Source organism: Charadrius vociferus, unplaced genomic scaffold, assembly GCF_000708025.1.
Source record: "Charadrius vociferus isolate BGI_N301 unplaced genomic scaffold, ASM70802v2 scaffold1028, whole genome shotgun sequence".
Classification (NCBI taxonomy): domain Eukaryota; kingdom Metazoa; phylum Chordata; class Aves; order Charadriiformes; family Charadriidae; genus Charadrius; species Charadrius vociferus.
Genome location: NW_009649564.1, coordinates 32053 through 48603, shown reverse-complemented (window position 1 = coordinate 48603; position 16551 = coordinate 32053). Strand labels below are relative to the sequence as shown.

The following is a 16551-nucleotide window of genomic DNA, read 5'->3' as shown; positions in this document are numbered from 1 at the left end:
AGCTGTCTTTCAAGCAAAACTAGCTGTGTGTACTCATGTGCCTTTGAGTTGGAAACGCACATTTCTCTTGTATTTTTGCTTCGGAGTTGGAAACTCTTAACTCCTTTAGGTAGCTGAAGAAATCCTTCGGCCGAGGCTGGAGCAGCCGGCCATCTGATCTCAGCGCTCTGGTGTTTTATCACCAGATTGCCCTTCAAGCCAGGGCATGCTGGCTGAGCAGCTGCTGCCCTATAATCTCACTGACAGGGGTCCTTCTATGCCGATATATGGTTACATGCTGCAGCCCACGATCTGTATTTGACTGTGCTGTAAGGGGAGGGGAAAAAAAAAACACCACCCAACCATATGTTTTATGTATAACTAATATATATGCATGTAATGTTCAGGTCCTGACTCGGTGACTTTCAAGCTTAAAGTGTTGCTGGGCAAATCCTTATTGGATGCAGTTGTGATGGATTACAATTGTAATTGTTTTTATGTAGTGGGGACTGTATCTTTTTAATAACCATAATCTGCTGTTACTCTTTATCTAAGTGGTACCCAGAAGACTTAAATAAAATCTTGTGTGATGAGGAAAAACAAATGGGTAGTAGGCAACCTTAACTCAGTTTCCATTATCCTCATTCCTTCCCCCCCCCCCCCAAAAAGTTGGTTTGTTGTTTGGTTAAAACTGCATTCAAAGGGGGATCTTGCATTATTTGAGCGGTGGGTTTGGTGTGTTGGTGCGAAAAAACAAATGGGTAGTAGGCAACCTTAACTCAGTTTCCATTATCCTCATTCCTTCCCCCCCCGCCCCAAAAAGTTGGTTTGTTGTTAGTTCAGACTGCACTCAAAGGGGGCATCTTGCATTATTTGAGCGGTGGGTTTGGTGTGTTGGTGCGAGACGCACTCTGTCCATCTGTATTTAGGACATTGCTCAAAACTTCAAAGCGAATGCCAGCTCGGATTCCCAGCTGTGGTGACTACCTGAGTGTGTCATGTTTTCTCTCCCCATCTGCTTTCCTTTCAGGGCGCATTGGCGAGGTTTGTATTCTCTCTCTGAGCTCAGGGAAAGTGTCTCTTCCGTGCAGACATCCGAACTTCAAAGGCTTCAGCTGAACTGGGTTTGTTTCCTCTGGTAATGTTTGGGGCTTAGTGAAGCCCAGATTTCCTGGGGTTTGGTACACTTGAGCACAAAAACTGTGATTAGGGAAAGGGCCTACGCTACCAAGAGTGTTTTCCATGGAAAACCGACTTTGCATTTGTAGTTTTGTAGGTGAATATAGTATTCAGATTACAACTAATAATCTGGCTCGCCTTGGGTTTGCGGGGGTTCAGTGAATTATCTGCCAGAGAAAATCCTTTCTAGGGAAGCGTAAGACTTCTTGAAGATGAGCTAACCTTCTTTTAAAAATAAGAAACAAAGCCAAGATTTTTGTTTAAAAGTGACTTAAGAACAGTAAATAAAATAGTCACTCGATCAGATAAAACTAGACTAAATATACAACTGCACGTTACTTACCCAGTAAGTTAAAGTATTTATATACAAAGCTGAACACCTCTCTTGATTGCAGGGATATTTTTACTAGCATGGGCTGTGTAATTAGATATGGGTAGCCTGCTTTTTTTAATTGCCTATACAAGAATGTATGTTAGCGGTTACTGAGGCTGCTTTCAAACGGAGTGTTTGGGCTTATGGTCACTTTTGCAGGAGTACTTTTCAAAATGACTTGTGCATTCCTCCCAAGAAATCTACTCTTGTTAAATCGGAGAAGGAAGATGAGTCATTGGACCAGATTTCTATGAAAATTAAGTACACAGCTGCATTCATAACTTACACATGCTTTTCTCAGTTGTATGAAAATAGTTAATTAGATGCAGTTACATGTAGAATTAGCCAGCTTGGGGAATTAGGCAGTAAATATATTTTACAAATTAAATTCTAAAGTGCTTTAAAAAACAAGCAGTTCCCCAGCCCCTAAGCAACAAAATCTGAGCACATGCTTAATCTTAAACACTGTGACTACTGTCTCTGAATTTGTTGTAGGATACCTTTAAGCCTTCAGCGTTGCAAGTGTTTACCTAAAATCGTGCTTGAAAATGCCGAAGTGTTTCCATGGTATTAAAAAACATAGTTAAGGATTCCTTTTTGGATCTGTTCTGCCTGACGTTATAAAGAGATACGGCTTCACTTGATTAGAGCTGCTTGTTCAGAACTGAATTGAGGAATATGTTTACCTGTTGCTCAATTGTCCCTAACTAATGTCAAACTCCTGCAGCCTTTCTTGGCTCTGTATCATAGCTCTATTTCTGCCCAGAGCGTTATTGTACATATTTCAACAGCATATCCTTGGTTAAGTATATGTTTCAAGGCACAGCACCTGTTTAGTGACATATGTTGGTGCTCAGATTTAGTAAGGCAGTGGAGCTGTTACACAAATATGTCCAATACAGCAGCCCTTTCTGGATAATTTATTCTGTAAAAGCTTTTTCTGGCATTAGAAAAGAAAAAAGGCAACTTTTAAGGCAGTTGTCTATTCGGTGGCAATGGCAGGCAGTTCAGCAACAGTAATGCAAAAGTTAGTACTCTTGGCCTGAAGTATTTGGTAAGAAAAACCTTCAAATTAATGTTTGAAGCTGCATCTTGATTTTGAAAGCAGCTGGCTGATTCTTCTGGGTTTTACATCTTCCTGTCCAGATGGGAGTCTTCTCCAGCCTTCAGTACAGCCAGCTTTTTGTTTTATTTAAGCTTTTGAATCCAATGAAGTTACGAAACCGTTCTTTAAGTTGATTGGCTTTTGTGGTTGGCTAAAGTGCTGACAGTATCATTCAGTATTACTCAAAACAATGTATGAGTTCAATTAAAATCTTAGAAGCTAAGATATACAGACAGTTTTTTAATATCTGTCTTTTTTAGAGAAACAAGGTCACTTAGTTGGCAAGTTAAATAAGCCAAGCTGAGGAAATAGCAGGAACATGAAAACTGCAAGTTTGATTGGGGCGGAGTGATACAGTCCCAGCATATTATTGCTTCCTATAGACTGCCAAAAGTAAGCTAATGTCCTTGATTTTTTTTTTTTTTTTAAAAGCTGTGTGATTATTTCCTGTGGAATATTGCAGATCATAGTTGTCTGGCTTTTAATTTAAAGTAGGATTAACTTGTCGCCTAAACTCATGTTATAAGTATGTGTTGTTCTTGATCTTAAATATAAGAGCTCTTCCAATTTAGAGAATTTCTTACAAAGAAAAATGACAGTTCTTAGAGTGTGTCTTCTAATGTTGCTGCTAAAAGAAATTTTTCATTATGTCCATGAAGCTTTAATTTCCAGTGTCTTCCTTTGTGTTTTTGTAGAGGCAATAAGCCAGCCAGAAGACTTTCTTGCAAAGTAGTAAAGCTGTTATGTTTGGTTATGAGTTTTTTCCTAGCTGTAGCTTCCTTTTTACGCAGACGCCATGGAATAGCTGCTGTCTGCTCTTCTGCTGTTAGTCTTAAGAGATACCAGCAGAAAACCGGCTGGTGGACCCCGTTAGGAGGCTGAATTGGGTCCTAACAAATCCAACATACTTTAAACTTGAGTTCCATTATCTCTCTTTTTCTCCACAAAACCATTTGTCTTATGAAGAGAAAAAGATCACCTTAGCATTGACTTTTAAGAAACCACAAACTCTTAATCTTAAGAGAAGTAAAGGCCAAAAAGTGGAAATGCAGGGAGCAGGAGGTGATAGGACATGCTCAGTAACTGCTAGCCCGTAGTTCTTGGGTCACGCACCATCACAGACCCCGCTGCATCAGCTTCAGTCGCAGGAATGGGGGAGAAGTAGAGGCCCCTTCTTGTCCTGTGCTACATTTTCCCTCTTTTGTTTTTTTTCTAGATGAAAGTTGTGATGGTAATTAGTCCTGCCTCCTGAATTTGTGTTAGCCAGGCAGAACTGGTTCCTGCAGGATACTCGGTTTAAAGAATTTGGTAATCAGAACATGACTGCTCCATTTGGAGTCTCAAGTGAATGAGTGACTTTTCAAGAGCGTTTCAATGATTTATTTTTTTTTTTATTGCCTTGGTCATTGCTGAGCTTCAAAGATACTGTAATGTAGTAGTCTTCTCCCTGGAACGTGGACGTCGATTCCTGGATGGGTCAGGCTTCATGGAGTTCTTTGAAGATACCTGATGTGGGGAGAATAAGCAAAGATCTTACTGTGCTTTCATATCAACGACAATTTTTCTGCCGTCTTTTGGAAGGAGGGGGTAAATGCTGTATAATAACTTAAGGTTCAATTCAAGTATTTCTTAGCAAGCAGCTGCTTTATATTTGCATAAAGGTTTTGGAATCACTTCCGTGTCCCAATTACACCTCTTCACAGGATGTTTTCTCAATCCATAAGCACTGTGTTATGTGAAAACAGGTTAATATCTTAATAAATTACCCTGCTGTGTCTGGAGAGTTCTGAATAGTGAAGAGAAACGACATCTCATTCTAATACAATAATGAAAGGTCATTCTTACATGACAACTCAATGTAGGGAACTGTAGAGAGAATTGCTTCATCCTTTCCTTTATTTGACTTCTTTTAGAAGAAGCAAAATAACATTTTCAAAAAGAAACACTTATTTCCTTACCTGTTTCCCCTCACCTTTAAGGAAATATTCTAAACATAGTTCTTGATGCTCTCGAGTGGAAGCATTTTTTCCCCTCTAGGATAGCTATAGATAGAGAAGCTCGTAGCTGAGTGATACGCACTTGTCACTTAAGTTAAATTTACCTCTGATACTTTTTCAATTGTTTGATACACTTACATTTTTAAGAATATATGTCCTGCTTTTTTATGTTCTTCCCCTCCCCAGAAGCACAGTTTCTGTAAGTATGAACATTACATACCAGTGAGCATCTCTTATTATTATATTACTTGGACTCTGGCCCGTCAATATTTTGATGCAGATTGGGTAACTCTTAAAAGGAGTAGTTTATGTGTGAGTTAATGTGTCATGAAAGAACCTAAGGTGTGTTTTTGCTGGTGGTTAAATAGAGCAAAGTTCAAGTTGAATGGCTTCTGTGTCGTCCTCTTAGTGTTTAGTGATTCAGAGGCTGTTAGGGCCAAGTTTGGAAGTTTGCCTGAGCCCTTGATGAAAGTGAGACCTTGGAGATACTCTTCCAGTGAAATCTTCCTCTGAAGAAGTCTCGGGGACAGATCAATAGTGCCAGCTCTCTTTTGGCTTTAATGACAAAACCATTACAAACTAATATTGTAGTTCTCTGATTTGTGGAAAGGAACCGCAGTAAATAAACATGAGATTGACTTGATTTGAGGTCCTGGGACTTATCGTTAACACCAAGCTCTCAGCAACCTGAAAGATGCTCGTCAATACCTGAGTTGTTTAGATCTCAGTTCTCACTGATCTGCTCATTTTGCAGACTCTGGCCAACCATCTCTGTATGTGCTTTGAAAAACTAATATTTGATTTGTGAGTTTTCTTCAGGCCTCCAGTATTCCAGTTAATGAATAATTTAAGTTAAGAAGTAGGAGGCTAGGGAAATAAAATAAATTTACTTGATCAGAAAACTTAGTATGTTTGTGGCAGAAAAGGATTAATGTATTTGCTGGTAATAAGAGTGTATCTTAGTTGTTTGTTTGGGGTTTTTTCATTTTCCATCATAACCTAGATAAAAAGCTTTAAAAAGATCCGAAATGTGAAAGCAGGAAGCAAAAAACCCTCTTAAGCTGATACTTACAAGCAGTTTCTCAGCTTCAATTCAGTTGGTCTTTCTGTTTCAAAAATACAGCCACCAAACTGTAATTTCATGTGCTTTGTTGCCATAAATATGGTTTGAAACTAGCGAATAAACTTTCCCCTGGTCTCCCTGACATTTGCCTGTAGGTGAGGGAATATAAATACTGGTGGGTTTGGGGGCTGAGTGGGGGAGACTGTGTTTTTGTTTCCAGTTTTTGTGCAGTCACTTGGGATTACCTTCTGATGTCTAATGGACAACAGTAATTGAGTAATGCGGCTTTTGAAGTATTTCTTTTAGAAAAACAAGAGGAGATGGCATGTGAAAGTCTTGGTGTTGCATTTTTGCTTACCACTTCTGTGTAAACAAGGATGTGGAAAGTATTTTATTAGTTCCTTTTTTGTTAGACCTTTTCAGCAAAAACTCAATCGCTGTATTTGTGTTTGAGTGCTTATTTCCATGAAGGCACAACTTCATGAACGAAAATTAATAAATCTTTAAATCCAGAAGCATCAATTATGATTATGTACTTGGTCTCCTGTATAACACAAACTAAAGAATTTTGCTTACGATGTTTTTCCTGCTTAAAAATAAAGCGTAGCATTTCTGCTTTTTTGTTAAGTTCTGTGTCTCAAGAGCTACACAGGTTCAGCCCAGTCTCACGACTCAAATTTTACCACCTGAATGCTGGAGAACAGTAGTTCCTTGCTACATGCCATGTAAACTGAACCTACGTGCAGTAACTTAATAAAAAGGAAAATAACTTGCTAGGCATAGAATAGAAATTACTCTTTCAGACTGTGTGGTAAATAAGTTTTTCCTGGTATTTTCAGTGACATTCACTTTAACCCAACTCTCGTGATGTGCTCCAGGCTTGCAGTCTTATCTGTAGTTTTCATCTAGTGTTGCACAAAAAAAAGCTCTAGACTCTCATGTATGTTTTCTTTCGGTAAAGAAAAATATTAAAAAAAAAAAAAAAAGCACTGTAAAGCTATTCATGAAATCAAAGGAAAAATGTACTGGTACAAATTATGTTGATTTGCACAGTACAACTGGTGCCGTGGATGTTTGATTTAATTCTAGAGTGCTTGTGTTAGTGCTGAAATACTGGACGTTATTAGAAGGGGCTAGCCTTCAGTCAACGCTTGTGATTATCTTGAATTCTTTGCTTTTTCAGAAGGAACACACATTTGCAGTGTGGATTGAGACATTAATCTATCTAGTCCTTTTACTGGTTAACAGTGGCTTGATCCAGAAGTTTAAAAAAATGGGCATTATAAGAAACACAACCGACAACGGGATATTAAGGTGGCTTCCAAAAAGGATGTCTTTTCTGCTCTTGCCCACATCCACTGCATGTTCTACCCTGACCTTGACCTGCCAGGAGCAGCTAATTCTAAAGCCTTTGAATTGGTCTCTCGCTTCATGTAGCTCCTGATGTTTTAGAAGGAGGAGGTCCAAGATCCTGCGCTTTCAGAAGGAGAGGCTGGTCAGTGGCTGGCATCAAGAAAGCCAGAGGGTTTAATAGCTGGTCGGGAGGAGAGGGAAGGAGGTGTCTGTGCCTTCAGAGAAACATCTACTGATCAGATGACAAATGCGCTAATACCATCCAAATGGGTAAAAATCCCAGGCTAGAATAGGAAAACAGAACTGAATAAAACGTCTTCAGACTCCCTGGATCTGTCTTACCTGGTCATTTTGGAACAGTGGGAAAACCAAAAAAAAAAAAAAAAAAAGCACTGTTTGAAAAGGAGAAAATATAACTTAGAAATCACACCCGTGCAAGGAATTGACTCTGCCTCTGTGCTGTAGCATTTCAAATGCAAGCTTCCCTGCTTGATACGATTCTGTGTACAGTTGAAAACTACATGAAAAATGCTTCTCTTTTGTGTTTAAGGGAAAGCAGCAAATAAAGTAATAAGAAAAAAGCCTTAGGAAATTTGATTACAGAAAATCTGAGTGAATGAAGATGTCTTTGTACTGTCTGCTGGTCTTTCAAAGTAGACAAATGTTCAGCTATTTAAAAATCTGATACCTAGTAACTATGAACACATGCTTAGGGTTGTGTGGATGTGTCAAGGGAGGTGATTCTGCCCCTCTGCTCTGCTCTGGTGAGACCTCACCTGGAATACTGTGTCCAGCTCTGGATCCCCCAATGTAAGAAGGATATGGACCTGTTGGAGCGGGTCCGGGGAGGGCCGTGAGGCTGATCAGAGGGCTGGAGCACCTCTCCGATGAGGACAGGCTGAGAGAGATGGGGCTGTTCAGCCTGGAGCAGAGAAGGCTCCAGGGAGACCTTATACCCTTTTCCAGTACCTAAAGGGGCTACAGGAAAGCTGGGGAGGGACTCTTGATCAGGGAGGGGTGCGACAGGACAAGGGGTAACAGTTTTAAAGTGAAAGAAGGGAGGTTTAGATGAGATATTAGGAAGAAATTCTTTACTTTGAGGGTGGTGAGACACTGGAATGGGTTGCCCCGAGAAGCTGTGGCTGCCCCATCCCTGGAGGTGTTCAAGGCCAGGTTGGATGGGGCTGTGAGCGACCTGGGCTGGGGGGAGGTGTCACCGTCCATGGCAGGGGGGCTGGAACGAGATGAGGTCCATTGCAACTCTAACCATTCTGTGTCCCAGTACTCTGCCCTTTTCTGAGTGATGCCACAGGACAGTTGTAACAGAGGGTGCCACAGCCTCGATGGGAGCTTCTGCAGCACTGAAGTTCCACAAACCTCCTGTGTATTTCTGTACCACTTTCATATGTCATTTTTGATCTCATCCCACTGTTTCACTTGCCTGCCTTAATTTCCCAGATAATTATGGATAAATCTCCATGACAAAAAGTCTCCTGTGCCCTTCTGCCAACGCAGCTTAGAAAGCCCAGCAGGGAGGGAGGCATGTGTGCATACACACACGAGCGTTTTTCTTGGATCGTTTCACAGGGGAGTGCTGGGAGAGAGGAGCAGGCAGACAGGTATGTCTTTGGGATCTCATATCATGACTGATATCCCGCCAAGCTGCTCCAGTTGGGTCCTGCCCCATGCACAGCTACGAAGCCTAACGTGGAGAGTGTAGCTGGACCGCTTGTGGATGAGTTCCCATTGATTAGTTCCAGACGTAAAGCTCAGATTTAAAGTAGTGCAAATATACTTGCTCTGGCTATCTCCTGAATTAGAAACATTAACTTTTTTTTTTTTTTTTTTTTTAAATCCCTTGGGTTGGGAAGCTTGAGTTTTGCTGAATTCAGCATCCTGAAAAGACAACAGTATCATGTGTCCTTAATTCCGTACAAAGGTTTTTCTGGTCATGGAATCATTTATAGTGATATTGGGTGGAGTCAGCTCTTTGAGCAATTTCCCATGCTTTTGAGAGTAAATACAGTAAAAAAACCTTTTTTTAGTCAGAAAATTTAATATCCACCAAGTCCTGCTTGGTAGATGGCACCTTTTTCTTCCTGAGTTTTGTATGATGGATTGTTCTGAATAAAGGTAAGCTTCATGGAAGGTTTAGGAGAGCTATTTTAATAAAATAAACCACAAGTTAAATAATACGAAGAGTATGTGAGAGGCCACGTAACAGAAACATACAACTTGACAAATTAAAGAACAACTCTGGAATTTTTTAGATGGATGATATTTTTTACGGTATTAGCTAGTTGGGAGAAAATTCCTGGAGCACTTTGCATAATGTTAGAAATTATCCAGTCAATTGTCCCTAGAAGCATATTGCTGCTGCACAATGAACTATATTTCATGCTCTAGAACAGACCTAATCTTACAATAGTCAGTGCAGAAAGATCTACCTAATGGTTCACTTTGCTAATTGCAATCATTTTCCAGAGGATAAATTCACTGCAGCAGATTGTATTAACTGGACAAGTTCAGACCAGAACTTCAGCTTGAAAAGGTCATGTAACTGTCAGCACAACAAAATCCACCAGGGGATTTAAAGTTTGTTATTAATCCACACGGTAAACCAGAAATGACTTTATTTTATATTGATAGGTGATCCTATTTTGCTTGAATTACTGTAAAGGAATAATGACTAGATAGAAGAGATGGTATTTGAATACTGTAGAAATGCCAACTATAAGAACGGTTTCAGTAAAGTGACAGTGCATTTGCGGCAAATGTTAAGTAACACTTGCTATGTCTTTCTGGTTTTCTTTGTCCTACTCCACAAACAGATGCTGCGGCAGTTGGCAGTAGGCTTTCTACATGTTATTTGCTCACCCTTCAGCTGTTTCACCAACAGTATGGTGATACCCCCTCTCAATATCCACCTCACAGGTTCTTTCCGATTATAATTCTGAAGTACATATAATTCCGATCCATATTCAGTGTATTTTAACTGCGATCGCAATTACGGGTGCCCTGAGTTCTCTTAAATAAGCGTGCGGAGGTAGATTTTTCTTAAAATGGCAAGAAAACCTCAGAACCGTGTGCATGTTTTAATCTTCATGCCACTACATACTGTCTAGATAGCTCATCAATATCTGGCATGCAGAAGATTATTCCTGTGGTGCTCAGCATGCGGTGTAGCAGCGCGGTAGTACTGTAAAATAATTTCAGAAGCATGAGAGGAATCCACTGAAAATTTTAAGAGGAGCAAGTCTCTACAAAAAGCATAATACGCAGGAGAAAGTAGTAAGTAATGAATTGACATTATCCCTAAGCTCTGGGATTTATGTTATTGCAGTTGGGAATTACATGGAGAAGGAATGGTTGACATGATCATAAAGGGAATGTTAATTCTGTATTTTAAAGTCAGGCACGAACATCTGTAGATCTATTAAAAACTTGCCAGTTCTAAAAATTTCACCTGCAAATAAATAAGACTCAAAGAGAAGGTCTTTAAAACAGCCAAGACCTAGGTTGTAACGTTTTTAAATGAACAAGACACAATGAAAATTTTTAAATGGCCACCATAAAGACTTCAGGTCATTATTGCTTTAAGGTAGAGTAAAATCATGCTCCAGACGCGCAATAGGGTGGCTTTGGCCAAAGTCTCGCCGTGGGGAATAGATGTGAGGCTGATGAAACGAGTTGCCTGGTGTAATGTTGTCGCTGAGACTTTTGCACTGCAGTTGTTTTGTCAGGCAGTTGTGTTATGAGGAAGTTATATGTGATAAACAGAGATTTGAGTCTTGTGAGTAATAGAGTGTATAAATAGTCTTGAAAACAGGTAATCGTTTTGTAAATGGTGATTCCCCTGAAACAAAGTGGTAGGACTCTGGGTTTTGCTTGTTAGAACCACTAAGTGAAAACACAATATACACAGCACGCATCCCTTCAAGCACCTGTTGCTTGGAGGTAAAATTCTAGTGACTTTGTTTTAGTATAATTGCTTTTGAATTTTTAAGGCGATGTAAATTGGCTTTTTATAAGAAAAATTCTGTGTGTATATCCCCAAGCGTGCAGTCAAAAGGCAGGAGAAATTTGCAAGAGCAATAGAAAGTCAGTAAAATAATCTTCATAAACTTTAGCGCGGTGGAATTTCTGATCTGTGTGCACTGGGAAATGAGAGTCTCCAAGCATGTAGCATATCAAATATCCGATGCGTAAGATCGTGTCTGTAGAGGCTGCATATCATATGTGGAGATGGAAGCAGCGACCTGTACCCTTACTCAACCCTTTCCACAGTAAGATCCTGTTTTTACTTACAACTGAGTCAAATTGCAGTGATTGAGGCTGAAGTTTTCCATGAAACTGCAGTCAAGGAGGAATCGTGATGTCAACACAGCAATGAAAACACGCTAAACTCCTTGCAAAATCAGCCCCTGAAAACATGGAGCCTTTTGCCCGTCTTCGGTTCTCTGTACGCCAGTTTTCCCTCGGAGGGATGGTGTTTGCTTCTTGATGTTATTAAGATAAATCCATGCCTGTTTGTGTAGCGTTCCGTTATTGCGCCGCCGATGAGCGGTATGCTAAGGCCCTGAGGAAATAAAGAACTTTGCATTTAGGGTCTTGTTTTGGGTATAGGTTGAAAGGAAGCCTTGCTAAGGCTGGAACTGGAAGCCTCACGGAGCAGCGCTGTCGACCTGCCTGTCTGCCAAGCCAGGCCAGCCCGAGCTGTGCGCCTTAAACTCTCAACGCGTGTCCTGGCGCTACCGAAGAGTCATGGCTTTTGCATGCATTTAAGAATATCCTCCTCATTCTTCTTATCTCTTTTGGTTTTTTCACAGTGAGCGTTGAAAAAGTGGAATTAAAGGGACTGGCACAGAAGAAAAATGAAAGAAATGTTGAATATTCCTTTGAGGTAAGTTTTGCTGATTGGGGTTTTCTTCTTCTATGAAAGAAGGGGGAGGATAATACTTAAGGAGGACTTAAATTTTTAAACCTTATTTTTAGATCCCAGAAACGGCTCTAGTGGAGCTCCTGGGGGGTAGATGGTAGTCATATTTTTTAATCAATGATTTGGAAGTAGTCAGAAATTGCTGTTGATGAGTATTTGTGGATGATGCAGTAGAGGACACAGGGAAAACAAAAATATTCACTCTAATGCAGCAGGTTGTGACAAAGTATATATTTAGGGGAAAATACAGTGCCATGCTTACAGAGTGGATATCAATGTGCTGGAGTGCAGAAGCTATAAAGAATTTAAGTCTTCATCTGGTCACAGAAGAGAATTTAGGCTCTTAGGGCAGTGCTGCACATATGAGAAAAGAGGTAGGATGGTCATTTGTCTTTGCATTCAGCGTTGAGGGGAGTGTGAGACTGGCATGGGGTTCAGGCGTTACTGGTTTTAAAAGGGGTGTTGAAGAGTACATAAAATAGCTATGGCAATTATTCAAGGTTGAGGAAAATGCCATGTAGTGAGACACTTAAAGAACTTGACTGAAAGGTGGCTTTGGGTATCATATAAAAGCATTTTCAAAGGGAAGAAAATATTTTATGGTAAAGGGGGTGTTAATCTAGCAGAAAAAGGCATAACAGGAACCGTTGGCTGAAAATTGAAGCCAGACAAATTCAAACTGGAAGTGAGAATAGTTTCTTTGGAATGAGAGTGGTTACCCACAAGCTGCTTGGGGAAGTGTCCCCGTCCCCGTCTCCCCCCCCCTTTTTACACAGCTTTTGGAGGTTCAGTCATTGCTCACAATTTCTGTGGAGGGATGACTTCATTCTGTGAAGCCTTGTGTTAATAGCGGAGACTGGATTCTCGGTGCTGGCGAGAAAGAATGACAAACCGCTTTTCTCCCATCTAGTTGGAACGGCGTATTCCAACATTTAGAATGCAAAGCCCAGAAAATGTCTTTGGTTTGCTTAATGAGGCAACGGAGCCAAACAGTTGGTGAGAAAAGGAGAACCCAAAAGAAAATGGACAGTAGAATTTCAATTATCTACAAGTTTTACCCCCCCAAAAAAGTTTTTCTTTAAAACTACCTCCCAAGATCAAGCGTCAGCTCAGCATCTTCTTGTGATGTTGGGAGCGTTAACCTCTTCATGACTTGTCTCATGGATAATGTTCCGAATTTTCTGAATCCCATGATTGTTCCAAATGTCATTAATATTAGAAAAGATTTTTCCAAGGGGTTTTAAAAATCTTTATGACGTATGCAGTTGTCTGGACTCCAGTTACATATTACTATCTTGTGAAACATCTTTTCCTATTATAATTTTTTTCTATAAATACCAGAAGTTACTTTTACCAGTATTTCACTTGACAGCTTGTAGCTGAAAGAACAGTACATAGTTTAGATGAGCTAATAAATTACTGTTTGCTGGGTTAGAAACGCAGCTATTGAATGTTTTGTTTAGTAGCTTGGGAATAGAAGGTCAATAGATAGAGCAGTTTAGTGTTTTCAGCATCACTTGGCAATGCTATTGTTCCCCGCGTTTACAGCTCACATTATTGTTTTATAAGTATTGAAAATTATAACAAGTTAGCAAAACATAAGTCGTTGCAAATGTCGGGTTATTACAAAACTCGAAAGAGAAAGAAACTTCTCCTATGTTTTCTGAATTTTCTCATGAATTTAAACAAATATTAATATATCATGAACTTTGAAAAACAAACAAAAAACCCCACAGGCTTTGTAAAACCAGAAACAGTTTTCTTTCTTCTTTTCTTTTTTTTTTTTTTCCCCCCTTTTTGTGTAACAGCTCTGCAAAGAGGAAATTCCTCCATTATGTAATATATTTTGAAATACTCTCCTCGCACCAGTCTTTTTGGCAGCATTCTGATGGCTGGAAAAACTTTGTGTATGTTTTCAGTTGTCATTGAAACTCGTGTCATGCGAGAAGATGGCCTCCTGATTCTGAAACGCGTAAAATCAGCTTCTTCCCCTCTAGAACTGCGGAAGATCCATATGCCTTCGAACGCCTTGAGTAGATGCCTTAAGTCTGAAGGGACTTGGCTGGCCAGTCTCACGCTGATAGTCTTCGTGCCAAGAAATCCTGACTTTCGGCTCAGTTAAACTAATCATCTACCGACCGATAAATGCCGCTGTATCTAAGAATGTAATGACTTAATGCAGAAAGCGTATGGGAAGAGATACTGAACGATTTCCCTTTTCTAGAGCATATCCAAGATGGTGTCTAAAGAGCATAGCCAGAGCAGTAACCGCAGGTTTCACTTCTAAGGTTTTGCCTTTTTTTGCAGTGGGGTGATTCGCTGCCATCTTCAACTTTGCATGGCATGTGGAGTTGAGTAATTATAAATAGGCACTGTTGTGCTGTGGTGAGTTGTTCATATTGTACATCAGATTCTACAAACCAGCTGTTTTCTTTAAGAATAACCATAATAATAATAATAAAAAATTTCCATTACTTAGGAGTCTGTTTCTTAATACTGGATGTCTGCAGTGTGCAATGGCTGTGTAAACTATGAAGTGCTTTTTTAAGCATTCAGAATAGTCGTTAAGTATAATAACAGCAAGAACTGGGCAGCGAGGGAGGACTGAGTAATAGTTACTTGTGCACAAAAAAAGTTTTTCCTTATTGATGTCACATGTTACAAACTTTCTCGCAGTCTGTGGGGGATATTTGATACCTATCATTGGTCTTTTGGAACCAAACTTAAATCCCTGACTATTAGTTACTAAACTGAATACTTCTTACTTCCTAAGGTCCTGTGGTCTGATTCATCAGTGACGTTGGTAACCAAATCTTCCGCTGAAGTGACTGAATTTATTTCCAAGGTAAAGGCGATATGAAAAATACTTCGAAAATGGAGCGGTGTTTTGTCCCTGTATGTAATTTTGTTTAATGACATTTTTCAAAATGTACTGAGATAATACAGACAGATTGGATTTCATAAAAATTTTGACTTATAAATTGCTGTGCCTTGCATCTCATATGAGTAACAAGCCGCCTTTTCACTTATTGTTTGTAATATCATCCACCTTTAGCTATCTCAGCTGTATCCAGAAGAAAACTTGGAGAAATTCATTCCTTGCCTAGCTGGTCCAGATTCATTTTACCTAGAACGGAACCACATGGACCTGGAATCGGACCTTAGGTATGCTGCGTTTTTTGTTCTTGTGGGTTTTTTTTTTTATCTTGATCCTTGGATTTTTTCACCAAGCAGAAGAAAGAAACATGAAATAAAAATATTATGTTCACATTATATATTACTTCAGGAAATTAGAGCCTGATCCTAAGCATTATTTCTTGATGTTCCAGTAATTGCAGTGCATAAGAATTTTTCAGGAATTCTTTCTTCAGAAATACAGATGGTAATAATATTCTGTATTAAGCTTCCTGGAGAACTGACATTTCCTCATTCCTTGTTAAAAACAAATAGAGGATCATTGGCTTTGCAGAAACTTGGTTTGCGCTCAAAAATGGCTGAAACTGATTTAAAAAAAACCCCCAAAACTCAGGAAAAAGTAGTTGCCTGAATAGTCATCCTTCTGTATTGAGGGATGGGTTGTGGGGATTTTGTCTCTGTTGGTTTAGGTTGTTGTGGTGTTTATTTTACTTTAATTTAGAAAAGGTAGGTATGTATGTATATAGTATAGCCATTAAATTTAACAGCCAAGAAAATTTTGAAGCCTTAGATAGTACCTCCTCGCGTTATCACAAATCACCTGGACATTATCTAATCTAAAACACCATTTAAAAAACGATCATCTGTGGCAGGTCGCGTCAGTTCTCGCTTTCTAAATACTGAAATAGTTTCGCTAGGAAAATTTGAGGGACTTTAATTATTTTCAGCTACTACTGTCTGTATCTGTGCAAAATATTAAATGACATTTTAACATACTAATTAACTGTTGATAGAACTTCTGCTAAACACCTATTTTCCCTATAAGTCAAGACAGACTTTTGTCCAGCATTGGCAGAGCCACAGTGGATACTGTTTTTCCACAGTCAGAGCCAGCAGGTGCGCGCCTAGATTATTTTTCATGGCAAACAGCGTTAACATTTCAAACAGTTCCTTCTGTGCTTTGAGGATCACAGTCTACTGATGAGAATTAGGGAGAGTGAGAGAGACCGCGTGTTGCTGCTGCTGCTGTTTAGCTAGCAACAGTCTCTACAAATCTAGGTTAATAGAGCAGCAATCTGCGTTCACACAGCAACGGTTGTATCTTTGGAGCAGAGAAAGAAGCTGTTAAGTGCCACATATTTGAAAAATTCAGAAACGAACTGTGATTTTTCAAGGTGGAAAGCACATTGGTGTGCATGTATAGTTGAATTATTTTTTACTCAAAGGCTTTTAAAAAGTGACAAACAGAAATATATGGTCAAAATGCTCTCTTTTTTTTACCAACTTTTTATACCTTTTCAGATTTGGCAAAAGGCAGTCAAGTTTGCATAACAGCAAGAAGTCTAGTCATGTTGATAGAACACACTTTAAACATTGCAAAGTTTTAGGAGATTGCCATTTTTTCGCCCAAAAGAGGCACAGCAATCC

General features: G+C 39.5%; 1 protein-coding gene across 1 annotated transcript in view; it reads left to right on the top strand.

Annotated features, from left to right (window-relative positions):
* ZCCHC14 (zinc finger, CCHC domain containing 14) overlaps positions 1-16551 on the top strand; it is a 53616-nt gene that overhangs the window by 26925 nt on the left and 10140 nt on the right. The window contains exons 3-5 of the mRNA XM_009890032.1: positions 11879-11952; positions 14762-14833; positions 15044-15153. Of these exons, the coding sequence (XP_009888334.1) occupies positions 11879-11952; positions 14762-14833; positions 15044-15153 (256 nt within the window). The remainder of the gene's footprint in view (positions 1-11878; positions 11953-14761; positions 14834-15043; positions 15154-16551) is intronic.